This window comes from Dipodomys ordii, unplaced genomic scaffold (genome assembly GCF_000151885.1).
Source record: "Dipodomys ordii isolate 6190 unplaced genomic scaffold, Dord_2.0 Scaffold86, whole genome shotgun sequence".
In the NCBI taxonomy this organism is placed as follows: Eukaryota; Metazoa; Chordata; class Mammalia; order Rodentia; family Heteromyidae; genus Dipodomys; species Dipodomys ordii.
The window spans coordinates 1210348-1234323 of NW_012267302.1; the positions used below are offsets into that span (position 1 = coordinate 1210348).

The 23976-nt window shown below is 40.2% G+C and overlaps 1 protein-coding gene across 3 annotated transcripts in view; it reads right to left on the reverse strand.

Moving 5' to 3' along the window:
- Positions 1-23976, reverse strand: part of Ascc1 (activating signal cointegrator 1 complex subunit 1) — a 98865-nt gene that overhangs the window by 62481 nt on the left and 12408 nt on the right. For all 3 annotated transcript variants that reach the window (XR_001175418.1, XM_013025696.1, XM_013025697.1), the window contains exons 5-6: positions 22454-22632; positions 5077-5213 (exon numbers count right to left, since the gene is read on the reverse strand). Coding sequence is in view for 2 of the 3 variants with exons in the window: in XM_013025696.1 (XP_012881150.1) it covers positions 5077-5213; positions 22454-22632 (316 nt within the window). In the remaining variant the exon portion in view is untranslated. The remainder of the gene's footprint in view (positions 1-5076; positions 5214-22453; positions 22633-23976) is intronic.

Here is a 23976-nt window from a genome sequence, read left to right on the forward strand (position 1 = left end):
CCGGAAGTGGCGCTGTAGCTCAAGTGGTAGAGCGCTCACCTTGAGCTGAAGAGCTGAGGGACAGCGCCCAGGCCCAGAGTTCAAGCCCCATGACCGACCAAAAAAAAAAAAAGTTAATTTTGCACTATGCACTTTTTTAAAAAAGGGCATGAAGCAGAGAGGCAAGAGAAGAGGGCTGAGGAGACTTACTTTATTTTTCTTGCTAGTTTCAAATCTTTCCAGCTTTTTTAAAAGAGCATCTTCAAACAAAATTTTGCATGTATTGCAAATTTTTAGCAGGTCAACTTTGTCCTATTTCAAAGCTTTGCTGAATCTGAAAAAACTACAGTTACTGCTTTCATCCTGTCATGTCAAAAATTGTTAGGAACTATTAGGACTGCTCTTTATTCCCTAGTCATAACAATGCTGACATGCTTAAAGGCCCAAGCTTGGTATTTAGTCCCAAAGGTACTAAGAGACACAAAAAGGAGGAGCTCAACTAAATCCCCATACAGCTTGGGACACAGCTTTTGGAGATTAAAAACATGTGAACTGCTTTTCATGAGGTTAGGTGAACAAATACTTCTCTAAGCAAGTACTTTATCTACCTTTAATTTTTTTCTTAGTAGGATTATCCCAGTGGCAGCCAGGAAAATACAGCTACTTTCAGTCTAATTTAGAAAAAAGTGAACTAAGAACACTTAAAATATCAGAACCATAACTAAGTAAAATTGACTTGCTTTGTAAAATAAAGCATAAAGTTTTATTTTATATAAAGACACTGTAAATATCTAATACTGAACACCAAATTATTTTGAATTTAGGTAAGGTTGAGACAGAAACAGCTATGCCCATCACTGAGCAAGAAGTGTTCTCTGTCATCAGAAAGGACAGGCAGACTACAAAGTCAATCAAGTTATGATTTGTGCAAGAAAATATCTTGTCTTTGAAGGCATTAATGGAAAAAGATGATAAGCCCAAAATATAAGTCTATATTATATGAGTTCATAAATAACTTAACTAGAGAAAAGTTTAGATCCTTTTACAAGTCTGTGGGACTCTTATCTCCAATTAGTTAAAAGAAAATAAAACTCCTGAAAGCAAAAGTCTGGCTCAAGTGGTAGAATGCCAGGCTTGATTTAAAAAACTGAGGGAGAGTACCCAGGCCCAAGTTCAAGCCCCACTAACCACCCTGCCCCCATCCCAACACACACACACACACACACACACACACACACATACACACACACACACACACTCTAATTAAATGAGTCAGCTTCAATTTTCTCTTCAATAATCTTAAGTAAAAGGAGATGGGAAAAGATGGGTTTTTTTGAAGTAAAGCTGTGATACCATATATATGTATATGTATAAATTTTTGCAATAAAAGAGTAGTCACTCTTTCCCAGAGCTTTCCTAGAGCCAAAACAAATTGCTGACTCAAAAGTACCTGTATTTTATTTGTGTAGAGGGTGTTTTGTTTTGTTCTTGAGACAAGGTATGGCCATGTAGCCTCTTAGGCAGGCTTCAGGCTCCCAAGGTTGTGATTAGAAGTATGTAACACCACATTTAGTTTAAATTATCTGCAATTTTTACAAAAAGAAAAAGAGCTGGGTGCTAGTTAGCCTAACTACTCAAGAGGCTAAGATCTAGGAAACAAGGTTCAAAGCCACCATGGACACAAAAGGCCTTAAAACTCAACTCCAATTAACCAGTAGAATGCGAAACTAGAGGAATGGCTCGAGTGGTACAGTACAAGCTGCGATAATAAGAGTTAAGAAAGATTGCAAGGCCCTGAGTCCAAACTCCCCTATTGGCATGAATAGAGAAAAGAAAAGTAAAAAGGAAAAGAAATAGTGCTGGAACAAAAACAGATGCAAAACCCAAGGGAACAGAAGACACAGGATAAATTCATACAGTTATAGCCATCTGATTTTTGACGAAAGAACCCAAAATATAACTTGAAAATAGCTTCTTCAACAAATAGGAAAACTGACTATCTACACACAGAAGACTGAGACTAGATCCCTTCTCTTGTCCTGTACTAACATCAATTCAAAATAGATCAAGGATACTAATGTAAGACCTAAAACTTGGAAACTACTACAGGAAAGAGAAGGGAAAACGCTGAAATATATTGGAACAAGCAGTAACTTTTTGTATAAAACCCCAATAGATCAAGGAACAAGAGTAAGGATTGACAAAAGGGATTTCATTAAACTAAAAATTCTTCCACAGTAAAAGAAATATCAGGGGGAGGGTAAGTAAGAGAAAAATGAGGGAAGGAGTAACAAGTTTGACAAGAAATGAACTTACTACCTTACTTTTGTAGCTGTAAGCCCTCTGTACATCACCTTGACAATTAAAAAAATATATATCACTACACTGGAGAGACAAGCTACAAAATGGGAAATTCTCTGCCAGCTATACATCTGACAAGGAAGTAGTAACTTGAATCTGCAGGGAGATCAAAAAGAATCAACAACCCAATGGGCAAGTGAACTGGAAAATTTTTATTTTCAAAGCTGAGGAATGAACTCAGGGCACTTGCCAGGCAAGTGTTTTTTAACTGAGCCAAACTCCCTAAACATACAATTTTTGAAGTACATATGGCAAATAAAGAAATGAAAAATTGCTCAATATCCTTGGCCATATAAAGTAATGCAAATTAAACACAATTCAGATATTCTCTCACAGAAAGAAGGCCAGTCAGAAGGCCATCATTAAAAACACAATAACAGGGGCTAGGAAGGTAGTTCAGTGGTAGAGTGCTTGTTTTATATGCATGAGGCCCTGGGTTCGATTCCTCAGCACCACATAAGCAGAAAATGCCAGAAGTGGTACTGTGGCTCAAGTGGTAGCCTTGAGCTGAAAAGCTGAGGGACAGCGCTCAGGCCCACAATTCAGACCCATGAACGGTTAAAAAAAAAAAATCACAATAACAAATGCTGGGGAGGATGTGGGGAGAATGAAACCTTATATGCTATTGTTAGGAATTCAACAACAATGGAAATCAGTATAAAAGGTTCCTCAAAAAACTAAAAACAGGGGGTAGAGTGCCGGTCTTGAGCTGAAGAGTGCAGGGACAGCACTCCGGCCCAGAGTTCAAGCCCCACAACTGACAAAAACAAAAAACACAAAAACAGTCTCTCACTTTGGGGGCTGGGAAGGTAGCTCAGCGGTAGAGTGCATGCCTTGCAAGCACAAGGCCCTGGGTTCAATTCCTCAGCACCACATAAACAAAAAAAGCCGGAAGTGGTGCTGTGGCTCCAGTGGTAGAGCGCTAGCCTTGAGCTGAAGAGCTGAGGGACAGCACCCAGACCCAGAGTTCAGGCCCCATAACTGGCAAAAAAAAACCCCACTAAAAACAGAACTACTCTATGATCCAATGATACCCCTTTTGTGAGTATATCCAAAGGAATTTAGTCAGGATATATCAGGACAACTGCACACCCATACTCATTGTAGCTCTACTCACAAAAGACAATGCACAGAAGCAGGTTAGATGCCCTACAACTGATGAATGGATCAGGAAAATGTGGTATATTACACAATAGAGTATTATTTAGCCATAAAGAATGAAATTATGGCATTTGCAAGGAAATAGATGGGACTGGAAATCATGATGTCTATACAAAGCCTCCTTGTACAACTAACTGATGTTAATAAAAAGAAGGCTGGGTACAGTGATACATACCTATAATTCCAGCTATGCTAAAGTCCTAGGGCAAGAGGACTGCTTGAGACCAGGAGTTTGAAGCAACCATGGCAACACAGAAAAAAAAAAAGAGGAAAAGGCCAATATAGTGGCACATATCTGTAAACTCAGTTATTCAGGAGACTAAAACAGGAAGATTTTCCACTTTTAGTCCAGGGCAATAGAGTAAGACCCTATCTCAGGGTCTCAGACCTGTAAATCCAGGACTCAGAAGATGGAGTCAGGAGGATCTTGAATTTGAGACCAGTCTGGGCTTCACAAAGGAAGGGGAGGAAAGAGAGAGAAAGGGAGAGAGGAAAGTTAAGAAGGGAAGAAGGGAGGGAAGCAGGGAGAAAAGGAAGGAGGGAGGGGTTTTCAAAACATTCCTAGGGAATGATGCTACATTGTTTGAGCTACTGGGATAGGTAAAATAGCCCTCCAAAGACATCCATATCCTCCTCTCTGGAATTTGTAAATATACTATTTTGTATATCTTGCAGATTTAGTTAAGGTCAAGGTTGACATGGGAAGATTAGCCTGATTATATGTATAAGCTCAATCAAATCAAAATACAGAGTCCCTAAAAGTCAACAACTTGTTCCAAGGAGAGAGAAAACAACAGAAGAGACAGAGATGCTACATTGCTGGATTGAGGATGGAAGAAAGGGGCCATGCCAAAGAAAGTGGGCAAACCTCTAAAAGCTGGGATTTTCCATGTAAAGAAATGGATTTTACTCAGAGTCTCCAGAAAGGATTACAACCCTGCCTACACTTTTGACTTTAGTCCAGTAAGCCCAAACACGTAAGTCTTCTGATCCACAGAAAATAAATGTGTGTGTGTGTGTCTGTGTGTCTGTGTGTGTGTCTGTGTGTGTGTGTGTGTGTGTGTTTTGTCAGTTGTGGGGGCTGAACTCTGGGCCTGGGTGCTGTCCTTCAGCTCTTCAGCTCAAGGCTAGCGCCCTACCACTTGAGCCACAGTGCCACTTCTGGCTTTTTTCTGCTTTATGTGGTGCTGAGGAATCGAATCCAGGGCCTCATGCATGTGAGATAAGCACTCTACCACTGAGCCAACGTCCCAGCCCAAATGTGTGTTATTTTAAGCCACTAAACTCGGAGTAATTTTTTTTTTGGGATAAAATACTGAGATGTTCTGTTTAAGAACAAAATTTGCTTATTGAACTAGTACAATTTAAGGTTAAGAGTTCATAAAACTATATAAATGTATGCCTCCAATAGATTTGCAACTTTTCAGACAATAGTCCAATGTTAAGTGCTATAAATAAGTACACCAACAAACCTTATTCCCTGCCATCTAGCTCCCTAGTTCAAAACCAAGTCTATGATACAAAAGGGAGCTACCCTGGATTGGTCCTTCTCCCCTACTCCTGCAGATTACTCACTTAATAAAGTCTTCTTTACAGCGCTGTAGCATCTCACATGTCTGCTGGATCTCATGTTCACTCAAAAGCACCAACATCCCAATAGTTAGGTGAAGCTTTTTGGGGTTCTGGAAAATGGAACTGTCAACCCCACGATCCTGTTATCAAAAGGAAAGAAACAAGAAACTCAGCCCACACAAAAGTAAATGGAAAGAACTGAAGTGAGACCCCAGAAATAAACCTGTATATACATGACCAACTGATTTTTAACAAATGAAGCTGGAACATGTGAATGTCCACATCAAAAGACAGAAAGTTGACCCCTAATATATATAAATGTTAACTCAGGCTGGGTTTGATGGCACACACAATTATAATTCTAGCACTTGGCAAAGCTAAGGCAGAAAAATGGAGAGTTCCAAAACTACAGGGCTACACTGCAAAACCGTGCATCAAAAACAGAAAATAAGTGACCTAGATATAAAAACTAAACCTCAAAACCCTTAGAAGAAAAATAGTATTAAATCTTCATAACCTTGGATTTGGCAATGGATTTTTTTTTTTTTTTGCACCAGTTATGGGGCTTGATCTCGGGGCCTAAGCACTGTCCCTGAGCTTTTGCTCAAGGCTAGAACTCTACTGCTTGAGCCACACGCCATTTCTGGCCTTTTCTGTTTATGTGGCACTGAGGAATTGAACCCAGGGCTTCATGCATACTAAATAAGCACTCTACCACTAGGCCACATTTCCAGCCCGGCAATGGATTTTTTGATATGACATCAAAAGCACAGACAACCAAAGAGAGATAAATTGGACTTAAATTTTTTTTTATTTTATTTTTTTGCTGGTCATGGGGCCTGAACTCTGGGCCTAGGCACTGGCCCTCAGCTCTTCAGCTCAAGTCTAGTGCTCTACCACTGGAGCCACAGCACCACTTCCAGCTTTTTCTGCTTATGTGGTGCTGAGGAATTGAACCCAGGGCCTAATGCATGCGAGGCAAGCACTCTACCACTGAGCCACCTTCTCAGCCCGAATTGGACTTAAATTTAATGCATTAACAGACACTGTCAAGAAATTGAAATATTTGGGGCTGGGAAGATGGTTCAGTGGTAGAGTGCTTGCCTTGCATGCATGAGGCCCTGGGTTCGTTCCTCAGCACCACATAAGCAAAAAGAAAAAAGCTGGAAGTGGTGCTGTGGCTCAAGTGGTAGAGGGCTAGCCTTGAGCTGAAGAGCTGAGGGACAGCGCCCAAGCCCAGAGTTCAGGCCCCACGACCAGACACCCCCCCCAACAATAAAGAAAGTGAAATATTTGCATATATAAAGGTAGTTTCTACATTTTAAAGGTAGGTTAAATCTCAAATTTCACTAATCTCATTTTATAAATGAAAACCTTTAGAAAGGAAAAGTTAAAACTTTCCTATAACAAGAGCAGAGTAGAAACCCTATCTTTGAATTGCAGGATTCATAATCAGATCTCTGGAATAATGAAACTACCCAATAGCAGAAAATGTAATCAAATACAGTTTGTACCTTTCTTGGTTTGCCTAAGGGCAAACTACCTAAACTTTGCCTTGACAACAGTAGTTCATAGATTGTCAGTTTTCTAGGTATTAATTAAGGAGCTTTAGCTATTTTTATACCTGGTAACAAGTGTACCTGATTGCACGTTGACCCAAATTGCTTTATTTAATGAAAGTGATTTTGCGAAATTGTTTTAAAAGTGTGAAGGGAAGGACTGGGAAAGTAATTTAGTGGTAGAGTGCTTGCCTAGCATGCATGAAGCCCTGGGTTCAATTCCTCAGCACTACATAAACAGAAAAGGCCAGAAGTGGCGCTGTGGCTTAAGTGGTAGAGTGCTAGCCTTGAGCAAAAGTAGTTCAGGGACAGCGCCCAGACCCTGAGTTCAAGCCCAGGACTGGCAAAGAGGGAGGTGGGGGGGGAGGAGAAAGTATGAAGGCTTATGAGCTCTGCTGTTCTAACCTATGGCACAATTTGTCTTATGACAAAGGGCACACAAGACCCCCAAATGATTCCAATATGCACAACCCTTCCAAACTGTAGGTGTGAATTGTTCCCTTGTTAAGAGCCCTTATTCTGTTCCAGTCATTTCCTATGCACCTTATAGATGCCTTCTGAAGGAAGTACTAATAGCATCCACATTTTACAGGTGAGAAAACAGGTGCTGACAAATTAAAGCATCTTCCCAACGGAACATTGGGAAGACACACTTCAAACTTTGGCAGACTGAAAAAAAAAGGACAAGACTATTGGTTACCTGTAAGAAACATAACTCACTAGCAAAGACAGGCTTAAAGAGAAAGAATGAAAAAATCCCAAGTAAATGAAACCCAAAGAAAGAAACACACTCCTACCTGACAAAACAGACTTCCAATCAAAATTAGTCCGAAAAGACAAAAAAGGTAACTTCATATTGATAAAACATACATACCAACTCAGTGAGTACACCCAGTTTCATAAAATAAACACTACTAGACGTGAAATAGAGGTAGATAGATCTCAACATTTACAAATGTCAATTTTAATACCCTACTCTCACTAACAGAGAGGTTATCCAAACAACAAAAGAACTTAAGAATGACAGTACAGATCAACTAGCATCTACAGAATATTTCATCCAACAGTCACAGAATATATGTTCTTCTCAGAAGCCCACAAAACTTTCTCCAAAATAGATTATATTTAGGGAAAGAAAGCAACATGTAATATATGAAAACAATTAACTTTTTATATTTTATCAGACTACAATGAAATAAAATTAAAGTCAACAGCAAAAAAGTATGTAAAAAATATACAGACACATGGAAGCTGAATAATATATAGCTGTATTTCTGAAGTGAAGCAACTCAATCATTTGTATGATCTTTTTAACGTTTTCTTGATTTGCAAGTATTTTGTTTTTGTAAACAAAGTAGATTTTTACATCTATATTCATAAAGCAAGTTCTTTTTTGGGGGGAGGGGGGTCCAGTAGTGGGGCCTGAACTCTGGGCCTGGGCGCTGTCCCTCAGCTCTTCAGCTCAAGGCTAGCGCTCTACCACTTGAGCCACAGCGCCACTTCCGCTTTTTTTCTTTTTTCTTATGTGGTGCTGAGGAATCGAACCCAGGGCGCCTCATGCATGCAAGGCAAGCGCTCTACCACTGAGCCACCTTCCCAGCCCAGCAAGTTCTTTTTTTGATGAGTCCTTATTTGGTTGATATCAGGGTAATATTCTCCAGAATAAATTGGTATTATAAGCTACTGAGGGCTGGGAAGGTGGCTCAGTGGTAGAGCGCTTGCCTTGCATGCTCGAGACCCTGGGTTCGATTCCTCAGCACCACATAAGCAAAAAAAGAAAAAAGTCGGAAGTGGCGCTCTGGCTCTAGTGGTAGAGTGCTAGCCTTGAGCTGAAGAGCTGAGGGACAGCGCCCAGGCCCAGGGTTCAGGCCCCACGACTGGACCCAAAAAAAAAAAAAATAATATAAGCTACTGAGTTTGTGATACTTTGTTCAGCATCAATAGGGAATGAATACAGGAAATCATTTTAAATTTATGGAAAGATTGTGACTCATAGTACATTAGTACCCTCTACTTAAACGCATGTCTTGTTAATATTTAATTCTATGTAGTTTTTTATTCTTTTTTTCTTTCTTTTTAAACTAGTCTAGTTTTTAAACACAGTAACTACAGAGTTCTCAATAAATTGAATATTAATAGTTTTACCTAATTTATTGTAAACGTTATAATGTTGTTAATCAATTCAATAATGGCTGTGGTTTCAGTTTCCTCACTTTAGTATATGATCAAGCCTGGGTCAGGTTTTGTGTTGAGTTATTATGTCTGAAGATCAAACAAGCATAGATTATATTTTCTAGGCAAAACTGATATCTTGCTGTTCTCTCTCTCTCTAAATATATATATATGATGGATTCATCATTTGATACATTATTGTGAAGTCATGGAAAGTGAGGTCTGGCTGGAGGCAATAGGTCACTGGGGCCTGCATTTGAGGAGTACATTGTCCCTTGCCCTTCTGTCTTTCCCTTTTCTGTGTCTCTCAGCTGTTGTGAGGCTTGTTCTACTATGATGCTCTGCCTCACCACAGCCTATAGCAATGGACCAAGTGGCCATGACTGAAATTGTAAAAACTGTGGGCTAAATCTTTCCTCCCTTGGTTCTGTGAGGTATTTTGAAACAGGGACAGAAAAGCTGAATACACCTTACCTCACCCTTCAGGAACCACTTCAGTCAACTTGAGTTCACTTGCTCAGAAAATACTGAGACAAGGAAACAAAATGCATAGGATACAGCAGAACAGGACACACAGCAGATGTAATACCTAAAGGTCACACAATCTGAAGTCTTAAGAGGAATTTGGGGAACAAGTTCAAATAGTCTTTAACTCTACTGGAACTTTACAAGTAACCTTACTAGACCGTCTCTTAATGAACAGGAAAATATCCTAGATATTCCACTGCTTAGCAATGCCATTATCTAAACTTAATGTGGAATCAAATAATTTTTATGGCATCCGTCTCTAGAGCCACCATTTCTCTCTGCTCAGGATATATCATAGTCCTACCACAAGCTTGTTCATTGAAAAAGATCAACATCAAATTCTTTGCTCAGGGGTTTACCTACATTGGGCCCCACTCCAGGTTTGCCATTACTTGGAGCTGGAACTATTTTGCTCCATTAGCTTGGCCACCCAGGCTGGCGCCTGAACTTCTAATGGTATTGACCTTCCACCCAGCAGGGAGAGTGAAGGGTGAAGTAACAGTAATTTCCTGAGGCAGTTTTATCTAGATAGAAATAAACATGCTTCTCTCTGGCTAAGTTACAACTTCTCCCAGCCTCAGTTTATGTATTAAATAAGGTCTCACCAAAGGAGAAAAAAGCATACAGAAGCTACTTCTAAGTTCAAAATTCAAAGGTCAATGCCCTGAATATGCAGACCCAGTATAAGACCAGACCCAGTACAAGACCTGAGTCATCTCTAGTTAACTGAAGTTCGGGACTTGGCACTAATGATCACCACATAGCACTACAGTCTCTTCACCAATTTCATTTTTTTTTTTGGGGGGGGGGTCTGGTCATGGGGCCAGAACTCTGGGCCTGGGTGCTGTCCCTCAGCTCTTCACCCAAGGCTAGCACTCTACCACTTGGGCCACAGCGCCACTTCCGGCTTTCTTTTTCTTTTTGCTTATATGGTACTGAGGAATCGAACCCAGGGCCTCATGCATGCAAGGCAAGCGCACTATCACTGAGCCACCTTCCCAGCCCACCAATTTCATTTTTAATCCAGCATTGCAAGATCCCCTGAAGCAGAACTGCTGGCAATGGAGCTCTAAAACCATCAAACACAGAGGGTAGGGGAACATGTAAAACTGTAATCCCAGCTACTCAAGAGGCAAAGACTGGGAGGATCAAGGATCAAAGTTCACAGTCAATTTTGGCAAGAAAAAAGAGCTCCATCTCAACCAAGAAGTTGGGCATAGAAGATCATGCCTCTGGGCTGGGAAGGTAGCTCAGTGGTAGAGCTCTTGCCTTGCATGCATGAGGCCCTGGGTTCGATTCCTCAGCACCACATAAGAAAAAAGCCAGAAGTGGCACTGTGGCTCAAGTGGTAGAGCGCTAGCCTTGAGCTGAAGAGCTGAGGGACAGCGCCCAGGCCCTGAGTTCAAGCCCCACGACCGGACCAAAAAAAAAAAGATCATGCCTCTAATTTGAACTACACAAGAGACCTCAGTAGGAAGAATGAGGTCTAAGACTGGTCATAGCAAAAGGAGTGGAGGTGTGACTCAAGTGGTACAAAACTTGCCTAACAAATGCAAACCAGAGTACCACAAAAAATTAAATAGTTTATTCACAATAAAAAATAAATAAATAAATATTTGGAACAGGAAAAAAATTAAACAGTTTAAAAACTGAAAAGTCACTGTAATCCTATGTGTGATGTAAAGATGGTGGTTTGAAGCCAGCCCAGGCAGAAAGCTCATGAGATTATCTCCAATTAACAACCAAAAAAGTGGGAAGTGGAACTGGCTCAAATGGTAGATTTTTAGCCTTCAGCAAAAGCTCAGGGACAATACCTAGGCAATGAGTTCAAGCCCCAGAACAGTCACAAAAAATTTTTAAAAAGGGCTAGGAAGGTGGCTCAGTGGTAGAGCGCTTGCCTTGCATGCACTAGGGCCTGGATTCAATTCCTCAGCACCACATAAGCAAAAAAAGAAAAAAGCTGGAAGTGGTGCTGTGGCTCAAGTGGTAGAGAACTAGCCTTGAGCTGAAGAGCTGAGGGACAGCACCCAGGCCCAGAGTTCAGGCCCCAGGACAGGACCAAAAATAAATAAATAAATAAATGAAAAAGAAAAGAAAAAAAGTCAAGCTTGGAGGAAAGGTCCATAGAGAGTAGGATGGATTACTCCCATAAGCATTCTGACTACTTCCTTAAAGCTGCTTTCCACACAGATAGGACCTAATGTAAGTGCATCTGACAGAGCTGTCAGCAAGTGAAAGAGAAGCCTCTCTTCAGACTTGGAGTGTAAGGTCACGCTTCATTACATGACCATTCAGGAAAGAACTCCATGGAATCTGATCTAAATGTGTAGCACCTAGAGTGTAAATAATTTATAGCACTCTGCTTGACAATATATGCTGATTACCAGACACAAAATACTCAAGTTATGCACATCAACCTCATCTTTTAAGAGCTACAGTTTCAAATTCTAACTCTTCCTCTTTTCATCAGGCTGTTGTCAAACAAGTCAATTCACTTTCCTCTCTGTAAAATAAGAGAGATGGTCTATTTCCGTTTCATCAAAGGTCCTACAAATTATTTTATGTTATCCATGAAACCTATAAGGTAAGTATGTCCTAACAAAAAACAGGTTTGGGGCTGGGAAGATGGCTCAGTGGTAGAATGCTTGCCTTGCATGCATGAGGCCCCCAGTTCAATTCTTCAGCACCACATAAGCAGAAAAAGCCAGAAGTGGGGCTGAGGCTCAGTGGTAGAGCACTAATCTACAGCTGAAGAGCTGAGGGACAACGCCCAGGGCCAGAGTTCAGGCCCTACGACCAACAAAAAAAAAAAAAAAAACAAGCTGGGTGCCGGTGGCTCTACACAGGAGGCTGAGATCTGAGGATCGTGGTTCAAAGCCAATCTGGGCAGGAAAGTCCATGAGACTCTGATCTCCAATAAACCACTAGTAAACGGGAAGTGGCACTGTAGCTCAAGGGGTAGAATGCTCGCCTTGAGCTGAAGAGCACAGGGATAGTGCCCAAGCCGAGTTCAAGCCCCACGACCGACAAAAAACAAAACAAAACAAAAAAACAGATTTGTGTGAAAGACTGGGCAGTTCACTTCCATTGAATCACTTCTGAGAAAGTGATATAAACCTCACTAACATATACAAAAGTTATTCAAATAAGCAAAGTGGTGAAAAAGCATCTGGCTTTGCCAACAGACAAGCCCAGGTTCAAGTTCTAATTCTGGTATCTATCAGAAGCCTGACCTGGAGCAAGTGGCTGTCTTGTTACTGCTCAGAGAGCAACCCACACCATCTATAAAACAGATAATACCCATCAGGGTTCTGTTATGAGGATCAAACTCTGGCACGCCTCCTCCTCTTCTTGCAATTTACATGACTATGCAACACTAAACAGATACTGTCTGTATCTGCTCTCCCTTTTAAAGCTGTACTGGAAGCTAAATTAGGCTCTGCTGAGTCATTTCCATTATTCTTTAAGATTGTTCAGAAAAGCTGACTTTCATTCGAGTCTCTATGTGTATTAATGAAATACCTTTTTCTCTGGCTTAAAAATTCTATCTATTTGGATATGATGACAAAAAAAAAGTAAAAGAGGATTTTTAACAAAAAGGACAAATATTCAAGCATCAGTTTTTATAATAACCAGAGAAAAGAACTTTCTCATGAATTGTTTAAAGGTTTATCCATTCAAGAGAAGTGGAAAGCATCTCCTTCCCTAAAAGAAGCACCACTTACTTTCTGTGAATCTACTCTTCTCAAAGCTGCTTTGAGAAGCTTGAACGCATGAGCAAGCAGTGAAGTTACCAACCTACATTTACTCTCCTAAAATAGACTCTGAAGGGGGAACTGGGGGGGGGGGTAGCTGAGGAGGTGGGAGGGAAGGGATGGTAGGGGAAAAACAAAGGAGGCGGCAACAATGCTGGATAAGAAACGTACTCATTACCTTGCTCATGTAACTATAACCCCTCTGTATAGTATTTTCACAATAAAAAGCTTAATTAAAAAAAAAAAGCAGACACCAATTCCTATAATTTTGTGAAGGATACAACCAAGATAGATCCTCAGTTGGTTTTTTGTTTTTTTTTTTTTTTTCAGTGTTGAGAATTGAACCCATGACATGCAGGCAGCCCACCACTAAACTACATCCCCAGATCCTCAGCTACCACCTGGCGTAATTCTTTCCCCTCCATGCTATAATCCATAGGCTTCTTACACATCCTGTTTGCTTTAACAATACTTAGAACCACGTCTACCACTTACTATACATTAGCTATACACCATATTCTTCCCTAAACACTTTAAATTTAACTCTCTCTTCCTAGAAATACCCACTTTACAGGAAGCTTCTGAAATCTCTGAAATATATCCCCTCCTGAATTGCCACAGACCCTTAATGCTTTCAATATACTGTAACAATACTTTTGATACCCAACTCTACTATCCCTTGTCCTAATTCATAATGTATCCTCCAAACCACCTTCACCATTATTTCTCTACAATACTATATTCCATCACCTTAGTCGCTGCTTAAAATCTTTCTTTACTAGTTCCTTACAATCTATAGGAAATGTTCAAATATACAGCCTTTCAAAACCTAGTAGCCATTTAACCTTACTACTCTTTTAAGTCCTACTTCCTGCCTGTCTACCCACTTTCCAGTCTGACGAACCTTCTCACCTCCCTTGAACACCTCACAAGTGCCAGGTCCTCTGCCCACATCACCATCACCCTCAATTGGACTGGCACAAATTTCTCCCCTTCTTTCAAGACTGAGTGGTTTCACCTCCTTTAGTGAGATATCACTAGAACCTCTCCTCCAGTGCCCACTGCACTGGCCTCATCTTCTAGCACTTACCTCACTGCATTCTATTTCTGGGAGAAGTCTGTTTTCCTCACTAAGGGAAGAGACCACTGTTAGTATATATACATAGCCCATGACTATGTATAATACATGTATACTACTACATCTACTGCATATATGGTAGGCATTTAACAAACTATATGAATATAAGAAATCATCTACCAACTCTATCTATATGAAAACACCAACTACTATCTTTATCCAAGTAGTAAAACTACATGATGAATCTTGTAAACATCTCTTCTTATTTTCCTATCAACATCACAATTCAGGGATTTACAATTTTTCCTATACCCAGACAATTATACTATATTGATTCTAAATTAGATCACAAAATAACTACAAACACTCTAATGGTCCTTTATAAAGAATTCTAAATTATATGTTAAGACAAACTAAACCCCAGGAATCAACAATCCAATTAATAAATGGACAAAGGAGCTATATACTTTTCTGAAGAAGTAAATACGGCCAATAAACACATGAAGAAATGCTTAACATCCCTGGCCATAAGGAAATGCAAATCAAAACAATATTAAGATTCCATCATCAAGGCTATCACCAAGAATACAAATAAATAACAAATACTGGTGAGGATACAGGGAAAAAGGAACCCTAATTCACCACCAATGGGAATATAAATTAGTGCAACCACTATGGAAATTAGTATGGAGATTCCTCAAAAAAACTAAACATAAAAATAGTCTATGATCAGCATTTATCTGAAAGACTGCATAATATGATATAATAAAGGCACCTACACTGCAGCACAGTTCACAACAAACAAGTTACAGATGCCCCACAACAGATGAATGGATCAAAAGATAGATATACACACACACACACACACACACACACACACACACAAAATGGGAATTTTATGCAGGTATCAGGAAGAACAAATCACGTCATTTGCAGGAAAATAAAAACGTGGAAAAATAATAAGTGAAATAAGCCAGGTCCAAAAGGATACAAGTTGCATTTTTTTTTTATTGTGAGAATACCATACAGAGGAGGGAAGTTGCATACTTTCTTTCCTACAACCTTTCAGGTAAACACACACAAGGGCATATGTTTAATATACTGTCAAATTAACTGAAGTATAGTATATGGAGTAAAATTCTATACAAGTAAACAAAAAATGAGTTTAACAAAATGACTATCAGTCAGTTTGACTGAATGGGAAAGGGGGCTAATAGAAAGGAGGGTAGATGAATGAAAAAAGGAACAGGGGACAGATATAGTCATAATACTCCATACACATGAAAAAAAGGAGGTGAGAAATATACGACAGGAAAAAGGTCGGAGAATGATGAAAGAAGTGACTCTGATCAAGAAGCGCTGACACATAAATGGACATTAAATTGTGAAGTAAACGTGATAATGGCTATACTACAGGATCAACTGGACATGTTAAAATGTAACCCACTTGCACAACTATTTAAAGATAAATAAATGACATGCTAAAGTTTTTACATATAATTTTCTTCTTCAGTGACTAATCCTCTCTAGAAAAAAAATAATGCTAACTGGGAAAGTGGTAAGAACCCAGATCCATTAGCCATCTCTGCCTGTGTCAGCCTTCACACCACAATATGAGCAGAACTGTGTTGTCTATGGAGCTATAACCTATTCAGATTCTCTAGGCAGCCCAAGAAATTCCCTGTTGCTTCTGACAGATCTATAAGCCTTCAGAATGCCTCACTTCAGTTTTGAATTACCATTTTTTCATTACTAATGTGCCTTCTCTGCTGGACCCTGCTGTGAGATAAAGTGGAATTATAGCAGCAATATCAGTATAGAATGATTGAGAGATATACAGAGTAGTAATATACTTCTTGAACTCCAGACAGCAAGGCATCTTTGAATCTTAATGTGAGAGAGAAAAGTGAGGAAAAAAATAAGGAGCAGTTGATCTGTAGATCACATAGATGAGAAATGCCTTACTACATCTGTGAGCAGCTAAATCCCACATTAAACACCCAGGCTTAGGGAGCTCAAGCACAGGGATGATGGTGATATCTGTAGTCAAACAGCATTTCTTCCATAACTGATGAGTACAAAGGAAGGTAATGTCAGAAAATGCTTTTCTAAAAGGTCAATTCAGTTTCTTGGGGGGGGGGGTGTTAAGGGTGAGGTCAAGGATAAGCCTGCTACTAAAAAAGAGGAAAAAGAGGTCAGCTATTTTAAAAGAAAAGAGACATTCAAGAAAGGGTGATGGAAAACAGAATGAGATCTAGGTACAGCAAAGCTATCTTATTGTACCAAAAATGTGACCTCACAACAGTGTTTCAGTTTTGTTTTTTGTGGTTCTAATCTTACACAGAAAAACTAATGCGACTAATCCTATACAGTGTCTCGTTTATATAATTCTATATAATGCCTCTACCATTTGAACCCCCAGCCCTTTACAACAGTTTTTAATGATAAACATTAATAGCTGTACTAGGCAAAATTCTCAGAATGACCTCCAATCACCCTTTACCCTGGTATAATTCAACTTCTCCGATTATAAGATTGCTTATGCCATCTTCATATATAATTTAAGTGCATTTTGAAATTATTTATCCTCCACCTTTCTTTTTCCCTCTCCTCTCTTCTCATCCTCTGAATAATCCCATAGGTAGAATCATGTTCTATGTAACATATATGTGTGTATATATGTGTATATAATTATGCACATGTCCATGAATCCATATGTATTTTAGGTCTAGTTTTCCCATTTGAGCAAGAACATGTATTTGGCTTTTTGAGCTTGTCTTGTCTTGCTCAACGTAATGATCTCCAAATTACATCAACTTTCCTGCAAATGACATGATTTCATTTTTCTTTATGATGATGTAATACTCTTTGGTATATTTATACCATATCTTCTTATCCATTCATTAGCTGTCAGATATGGCAGATGTTGATAACATGCAGGCATCTTTCTTAATGATTTAAACTCCTTTGGACATATGCTTGAGTGGTATAGTGAGATCATACAGTATATTTTTATTCTTGTGTGTGTGTGACAGTCCTGGGAGCTTCAACTCATTGCTTGGGTGCTGTCCCTGAGCATTTTTGCTCAAGGCTAGCACTCTACCACTTGAGCCACACCTCTACTTCTGGCATTTTTGATGATTAACTGGAGATAAACAGTCTCACAGACTTTCCTTTCTGGGCCAGTTTCGAACTGCAATCCTCAGATCTCAGCCTCCTGAGTAGTTTGAATTACAGATGTGAGCCATTGTGCCCAGCTTTAGCTTTGTTGTTGTTGTTATGGTTGTTGTTTTGTTGGTCAGTCATAGGGCTTGAACTCAGGGCCTGGATGCTGTCTCTGAGCTTTTTTGCATAAGGCTAACGCTCTACTACTTTGAGACACAGGATCATTTTCGGTTTTCTAATGGTCAATTGGAGATAACAGTCTCATGGACTTTGCTGACCAGGCTAGCTTCGAACTAAGATCCTCATATCTCAGTCTTCTGAGTAGCTAGGATTATAGGCATGAGCCACTGGCACCCATTACTGGGCCCAGCTTCGTAGGTCTATTTTTCAGGTTTTTGAGGACCCTCCATACTGGTTGTACTAGTTCACATTCCTACCATCAATATATAAGAGTTCCCTCTCTGATTATGAATGGAAGCTATAAATGTGACATCTGCCCTCTAATCACATTAGTTGCTGCAGCTAACCTTAAAAGAAACGAAGACCACTGAGCTCTTTTAATAGGTGGGTCAAGTCGAAGACAAAGCATAAGAAGATTCTGATGGAAGTCAGGGCTACACACATGAAGGAAATGGTGACTCCATACCTACAGCCAAAATAAGAACATAAATTCTGCCAACAACCTGAATGAACTTGAAAGTGATTCTTTTTTTTCTTTTTTTTTGCCAGTCGTGGGGCCTGAACTCTGGGCCTGGGCTCAAGGCTAACGCTCTACCACTTGAGCCACAACACCACTTCCAGCTTTTTCTGCTTATGTAGCACCGAGGAATCGAACCCAGGGCCTCATGCATGCCAGGCAAGCACTCTACCACTGAGCTACCTTCCCAGCCCTTACCAAAGCCTCCAAGTTTATCTACTACCAGGCTGCCTGTCTGTCACTTTCAATTAAGCTTTGTAAGACCTCAGGTTCAGTCTACTAGCTCTAATGACCTACAGAATTACAGAACTAGAACACAACTGTGAGATGATAAATGAAGGTGCAAGAAATGTGGTAATTTATTATACAGCATCAGAATACTCATAGGATAAGACACAAGAGCAAATTATAAACTTATATTCCAACAGAACCTTTCATCCCAGAATTCTCCAAAGCACTAACATATTTAATATAAGCTATAAAAGAGGATAAAATCATTTGTCAAAAAACAAAACTTAATCGTAATTTTTAGAGGAGTTTCACCTTTTAATGGCACCTAACCTGTATGACAACTTTTTTAACAATTGAGAAATATGATATGCTTTGAATTGAAATATCCAAGCAAAAGTGGACAGCTCCACTACACTTGTAAATGATCAAATTACCTAATTCCAATCAAAGTTGATCCTGTGTGAAAATACCTGCTGAAAAACTAGTGTAGTTGGGGGCTGGCAAGGTGGCTCAGTGGTAGAGCGCTTGCCTTTCATGTATGAGGCCCTGGGTTCGATTGCTCAGCTCCACATAAGAAAAAAGCCGGAAGTGGCTCTGTGGCTCAAGTGGTAGAGTTCTAGCCTTGAGCTGAAGAGCTGTGGGACAGCGCCCAGGCCCAGAGTTCAGGCCCCACGACCGGACCCAAAAAAAAAAAAAACTAGTGTAGTTGGTGGTTCATACCTATAATCCCGGGGCTGGGAAGGTGGCTCAGTGGTAGAGCGCTTGCCTTGCATGCATGAGGCCCTGGGTTCGATTCCTCAGCACCACATAAGCAGAAAAAAAAAAAGCCAGAAGTAGCACTGTGGCTCAAGTGGTAGAGTGCTAGCCTTGAGCTGAAGAGCTAAGGAGCAGCGCCCAAGCCCAGAGTTCAGGCCCATGACTGGACCCCCCCCCCAAAAAAAAAAACATACCTATAATCCCAACTACTCAAGAGTTGGGAGATTGACAGGGCTGGGAAGGTGGCTCAGTGGTAGAGCACTTGCCTTGCATGCATGAGGCCCTGGGTTTGATTCCTCAGCACCACATAAACAGAAAAAGCCGGAAGTGGCGCTGTGGCTCAAGCAGTAGAGCGCTCACCTTAAGCTGAAGAGCTGAGGGACAGCGCCTAGGCCCAGAGTTCAGGTCCACGACCAGCAAAGAAGAAAAAAAAAAAAGAGTTGGGAGATTGAGAAGATACATTCAAGGCCAGTCCAGGGAAAGTTAGCAAGATCTCATTTTCAACAAACAAACAAGTCATGAGTGATGGTTCATACTTATCTTAGCTACTCAGAAGGCTTACGTAAGGAGCTGGGAAGGTGGCTCAGTGGTAGAGTGCTTGCCTTGCATGCCTGAGGCCCTGGGTTCCATTCCTCATCACCACATAAGCAGAAAAAGCCAGAAGTGGCACTGTGGCTCCAGTGGTAGAGCGCTAGCCTTGAGCTGAAGAGCTGAGGGCCAGTGCTCAGGCCCAGAGTTCAGGCCCATGACCGGACCCCAAAAAAAAAAAAAGAAGGCTTACGTAAAATAAGCTCTGTTCTTAATAGTTCATGGTAGCACACATATGTATTCCCAGCTACACAGGAGGCTGAGGGCAGGAATGCTTGAGCCCAGAAGTTAAAGACCAGCCTGGGCAACCAACTCACAGAAAAAAGAAAAAGGATATCTGTTATTTTGCTGTGGTTTAGGTAAAGGAATGCTAAGACCATCTCTATTCTAGAGTGATGAAATTCATCAGAGATGTCAAATGAGTTTTAGAGGAACCAAATAGGAGTGAATAGTCTGTGAAGAAACAACTGCTACCTCCTTGAACAGGAATGTGGTATGTTCTTCCAAGCTTCTAAAAGGAACTCGCCTAAATTGCAGTTATAAGTGCAGAGTACTACTGCAAAGTGCCTGCAGGCTTTTATAGCCTGCCACTCTAACATCAGAATAAAACTCACTAAAAATTTCTTCCCTATAATATAGATAATGGTCCCTTTCTTATTTCCTCTTTTATACTAGGTTTATTTCCTGCTGATATCAGGCCTGATTTAAAAGCAGGAAGGAGGCTATGTCAGTATGCAGTCTCCCTGAAAGCAGGAAGTACTTGACTGATTAAGGCCAGTATGACATTCATAGTGGACAGTTTCATTCTGACTGAATTAAAAGAAACCTTTCCAATATTTGCTCCATTAGCATATGCCAGCAGCCAAAAAACAAGGAAATGAAAAAGTACATTCCTCATACACCAAGAGAAAAAGGATTCATACTCACCTCACACTGATAAGTAGCAATTAGACTTGAACAATGGAGATACACGAAAAAAATCTAAACTGGAATATACCCCACTCCAGTTTGAGGGGGAAGACGTTAAGTAATAGATAAATGTAAACATAGCATGTTTACATGGAGTGTTTTATTCATACTGAGCAACCTATTGATCCCTTGGGCTGAAACAATCAGCTATACAGAAACACACACACACACACACACACACACACACACACACACACACTACATCATCCTGTCTAGTTATAGAAAAGAAAGAAGGGGTTTCTAGGATCCAGGATCCTGATCAAGCTGGTTGGGAGTGACCAAAAGTCACCTTTGGATAAGTAACATGTCTTATTTATTTATTTATTGTCAGTCATGGGGCTTTAACTCAGGGCTTGGGCCAAAGATAGATAGATAGATAAAAGAAGCTGGGCATATAGGTTCACATTATAACTCTGGCTTGGACCAGAGTTATATATATATATATATATATATATAAAAGAAGCTGGGCATATATGTTCACATTTGTAATTCAAGCTACTCAAGATGGCTGAGATCTGGAGGATCAAGATTTGATGCTAGCCCAGGCAGAGAAATTCATTAGACTGCATCTCTAAAAAAACTAGCAAACAGCCAAGCTGGAGACATGGCTTAAGTGGTTCTAGAACATCAGGCTAGCAAGAAAGCCAGGCAAGTATGATGTCCTGAGCTAAAATCCCAAAAATGGTAAAAAAAAAAAAAAAAAAAAATTAAAAAAATAATAATAATAAAAGGTTTATTTTTCCTGGTTCTTGGACTTGAAGTCAGGGCCTGAGCACTATCCCTGAGCTTTTTCTTTCAAGGCTGGTACTATATCACTTGACCCACAGCTATAGTTCTAGCTTTTTTTTTTTTTTTGAAGTTAATTGGAGATAAGAATCTCATGGATGGGGCTGGGAAGGTGGCTCAGTGGTAGAGCGCTTGCCTTGCATGCATGAGGCCCTGGGTTCAATTCCTCAGCACCATATAAGCACAAATTTTTTTAAAAAGCCGGAAGTGGCGCTGTGGCTCAAGTGGTAGAGCACTAGCCTTGAGCTGAAGAGCTGAGGGACAGCGTCCATGCCCAGAGTTCGGGCCCCACAACTGGACCCAAAAAAAAAAAAAAGAATCTCATGGACTTTCCTGCCCATGATGGCATCCAACCATGATCCTTAGATCTCAGCCTCCTGACTAGCTAGTTAGGATTACAGGCATGAACCACCAAAGCCCCAACTCCAAAAAGAATTTTAAGACATATTTTCTTATCTAACATATTAGAAACTATCCTAACCACAGCACTTTACTATCTAAAAGTATGGTAATTCTATATGAAATTTTATCTGTCACAATATTAATCCCACATGAGCATGGCTTCCTAGAAGCAGATCTTTAGGTAATGATAACTTATTAATATGATATCCCTAAAAGGTATACAATAGTATATATATATTTGTTATTGTTGATTGCAGGGCTAGAACTCAAGGACTGGCCACTGTCCTTGAGCTTTTTAGCTCAAAGCTAGTGTTCTACCACTTTGAGCCACAGAGCCACTTCCAATTTTCTAGGCGGGGGAGTGGAGGGGAGGAAGGGGTGGTAATTGGAGATAACAATCTCATGGACCTTCCTACCCAGGCTGGCAGATTTCAGCCAACCGAGTAGCTAGGATTACAGACATGAGCCACCAGCACCCAGCAATGTCTTAAAATGTTTAAGATACAAAATATTATATACATATATATTTATGGGTAGGTATGTCAATATTCTTTTTTCTTGTACAATATTATAAGAAACCATTAGAAATAGCTAACTTTTATGGTAGAAGAAGAGATTTTCTTACTGTTTAAGTTATGAACCATTTTTACATGTTTTTTATATTTCACTTTTATTTTTTGGATTTGTTGCTTACCATGGAGCACTTCTCCAGTACTTCCTCCTGAAACTTCAGAAATCCTTCCTGAACCTCAACTTCATTGAGGAAAAAGGAAAGAAAGTGAGTGAAGGGCTGCTTTCTTCTAAAAGTGTGCAAAAGAACATCAATCCGAGTTCGGGCTGAAACCACACCATTCCGATGCTGGCCAGTGATCACTGCAAGCAAAGGAAAACAGGTTAACACATTCTAGGACTCCAGATGCTTTCAAAGGCAAATGCTTCATGATGTTTTCACCTCAAAGAAGCTACGAAGATTCTAAGTGTGTACAAATCTGAATAGGGGTTGATACTGAGAAGAAAACTGCTAATTAATTCAGTCTACACAGAATGAAGATTAAAAATAGAGTATCTTTAAGACCAACTAATAGCCAAACGAGTTCAAAATCTACAAAGCAGAGGAGGAGGGAAGAGGAGGGGATTCAAAGATCAACTGGGAGTCAGGCACTGGTGGCTCACATTTGTAATCCTACCTACTCTGAGATCTGAAAATCACAGTTTGAAGCCAGCCCAGGCAGGAAAGTCTGTGAGGCTATCATCTCCAATTAATCACCAGAAAACCGGAAGTGACAGAGCACTAGCCTTGAGTAAAAAAAAGTTCAAGGACAGCACCTGGGCCCTGAGTTCAGGCCTCACAACCAACAAAAGCAACAAAAAAGATCAACTCAAACCAAAAAAAAAAAAAGAAGAAGAAGAAGGAAAGTAAAGCTATATCTATCTCTGTCTGAAATTAAAAATAGGGTAAGGATAAGAAACTAAAGGGACCTGGGAAGGTAGCTCAGTAGTAGAGTGCTTGCCTTGCATGCATGAGACCCTGGGTTCAATTCCTCGACACCACATAAGCAGAAAAAGCTGCAAGTGGCACTGTGTCTCAAGTGGTAGGGTGCTAGTCTTGAGCTGAAGAGCTAAGGGGACAGCGCCAGGCCCAAGACTTCAGGCCCAATGACTGACCCAAAAAAAAAAAAAAGAAAGAAAAAAGAAACTAAAGGGAAAAAGGCTTAAATTCTTGTTTGTTTCATTTCTGTCAAAGGCTACTACAAAAAATTAAATTTTTCCTTAAAAAGGGCATTTTTTTTGAAGAGCAAGATAATAAGATGCTTTTATTTTTCAAGGGCATAAGGGTATATAACTGAAATATCACACTCAGAAAGCTGATGCAAGAGCAGCCTGGGCTACACAGTGAGATCCTGTCTCAAAAGTAAGATAAAAATAAAGTCAGGCACCAGTGACTCAAGCCTGTAATATCAGTTACTTGGGAGGCAGAGATTGGGAGGATCAAGTTAAAGGCCAAAACATGGGTAAAATTTCCAAGACAAGTTGGGCGCCGGTAGCTCACGCCTGTAATCCTGGCTACCCAGGAGGCTGAGATCTGAGGATCACGGTTCAAAGCCAGCCTGAGCAGGAAAGTCCGTGAGACTCTTATCTCCAATAAACCACTAGAAAACACGAAGTGACACTGTGGCTCAAATGGTAGAGCACTCGCCTTGAGCTGAAGAGTTCAGG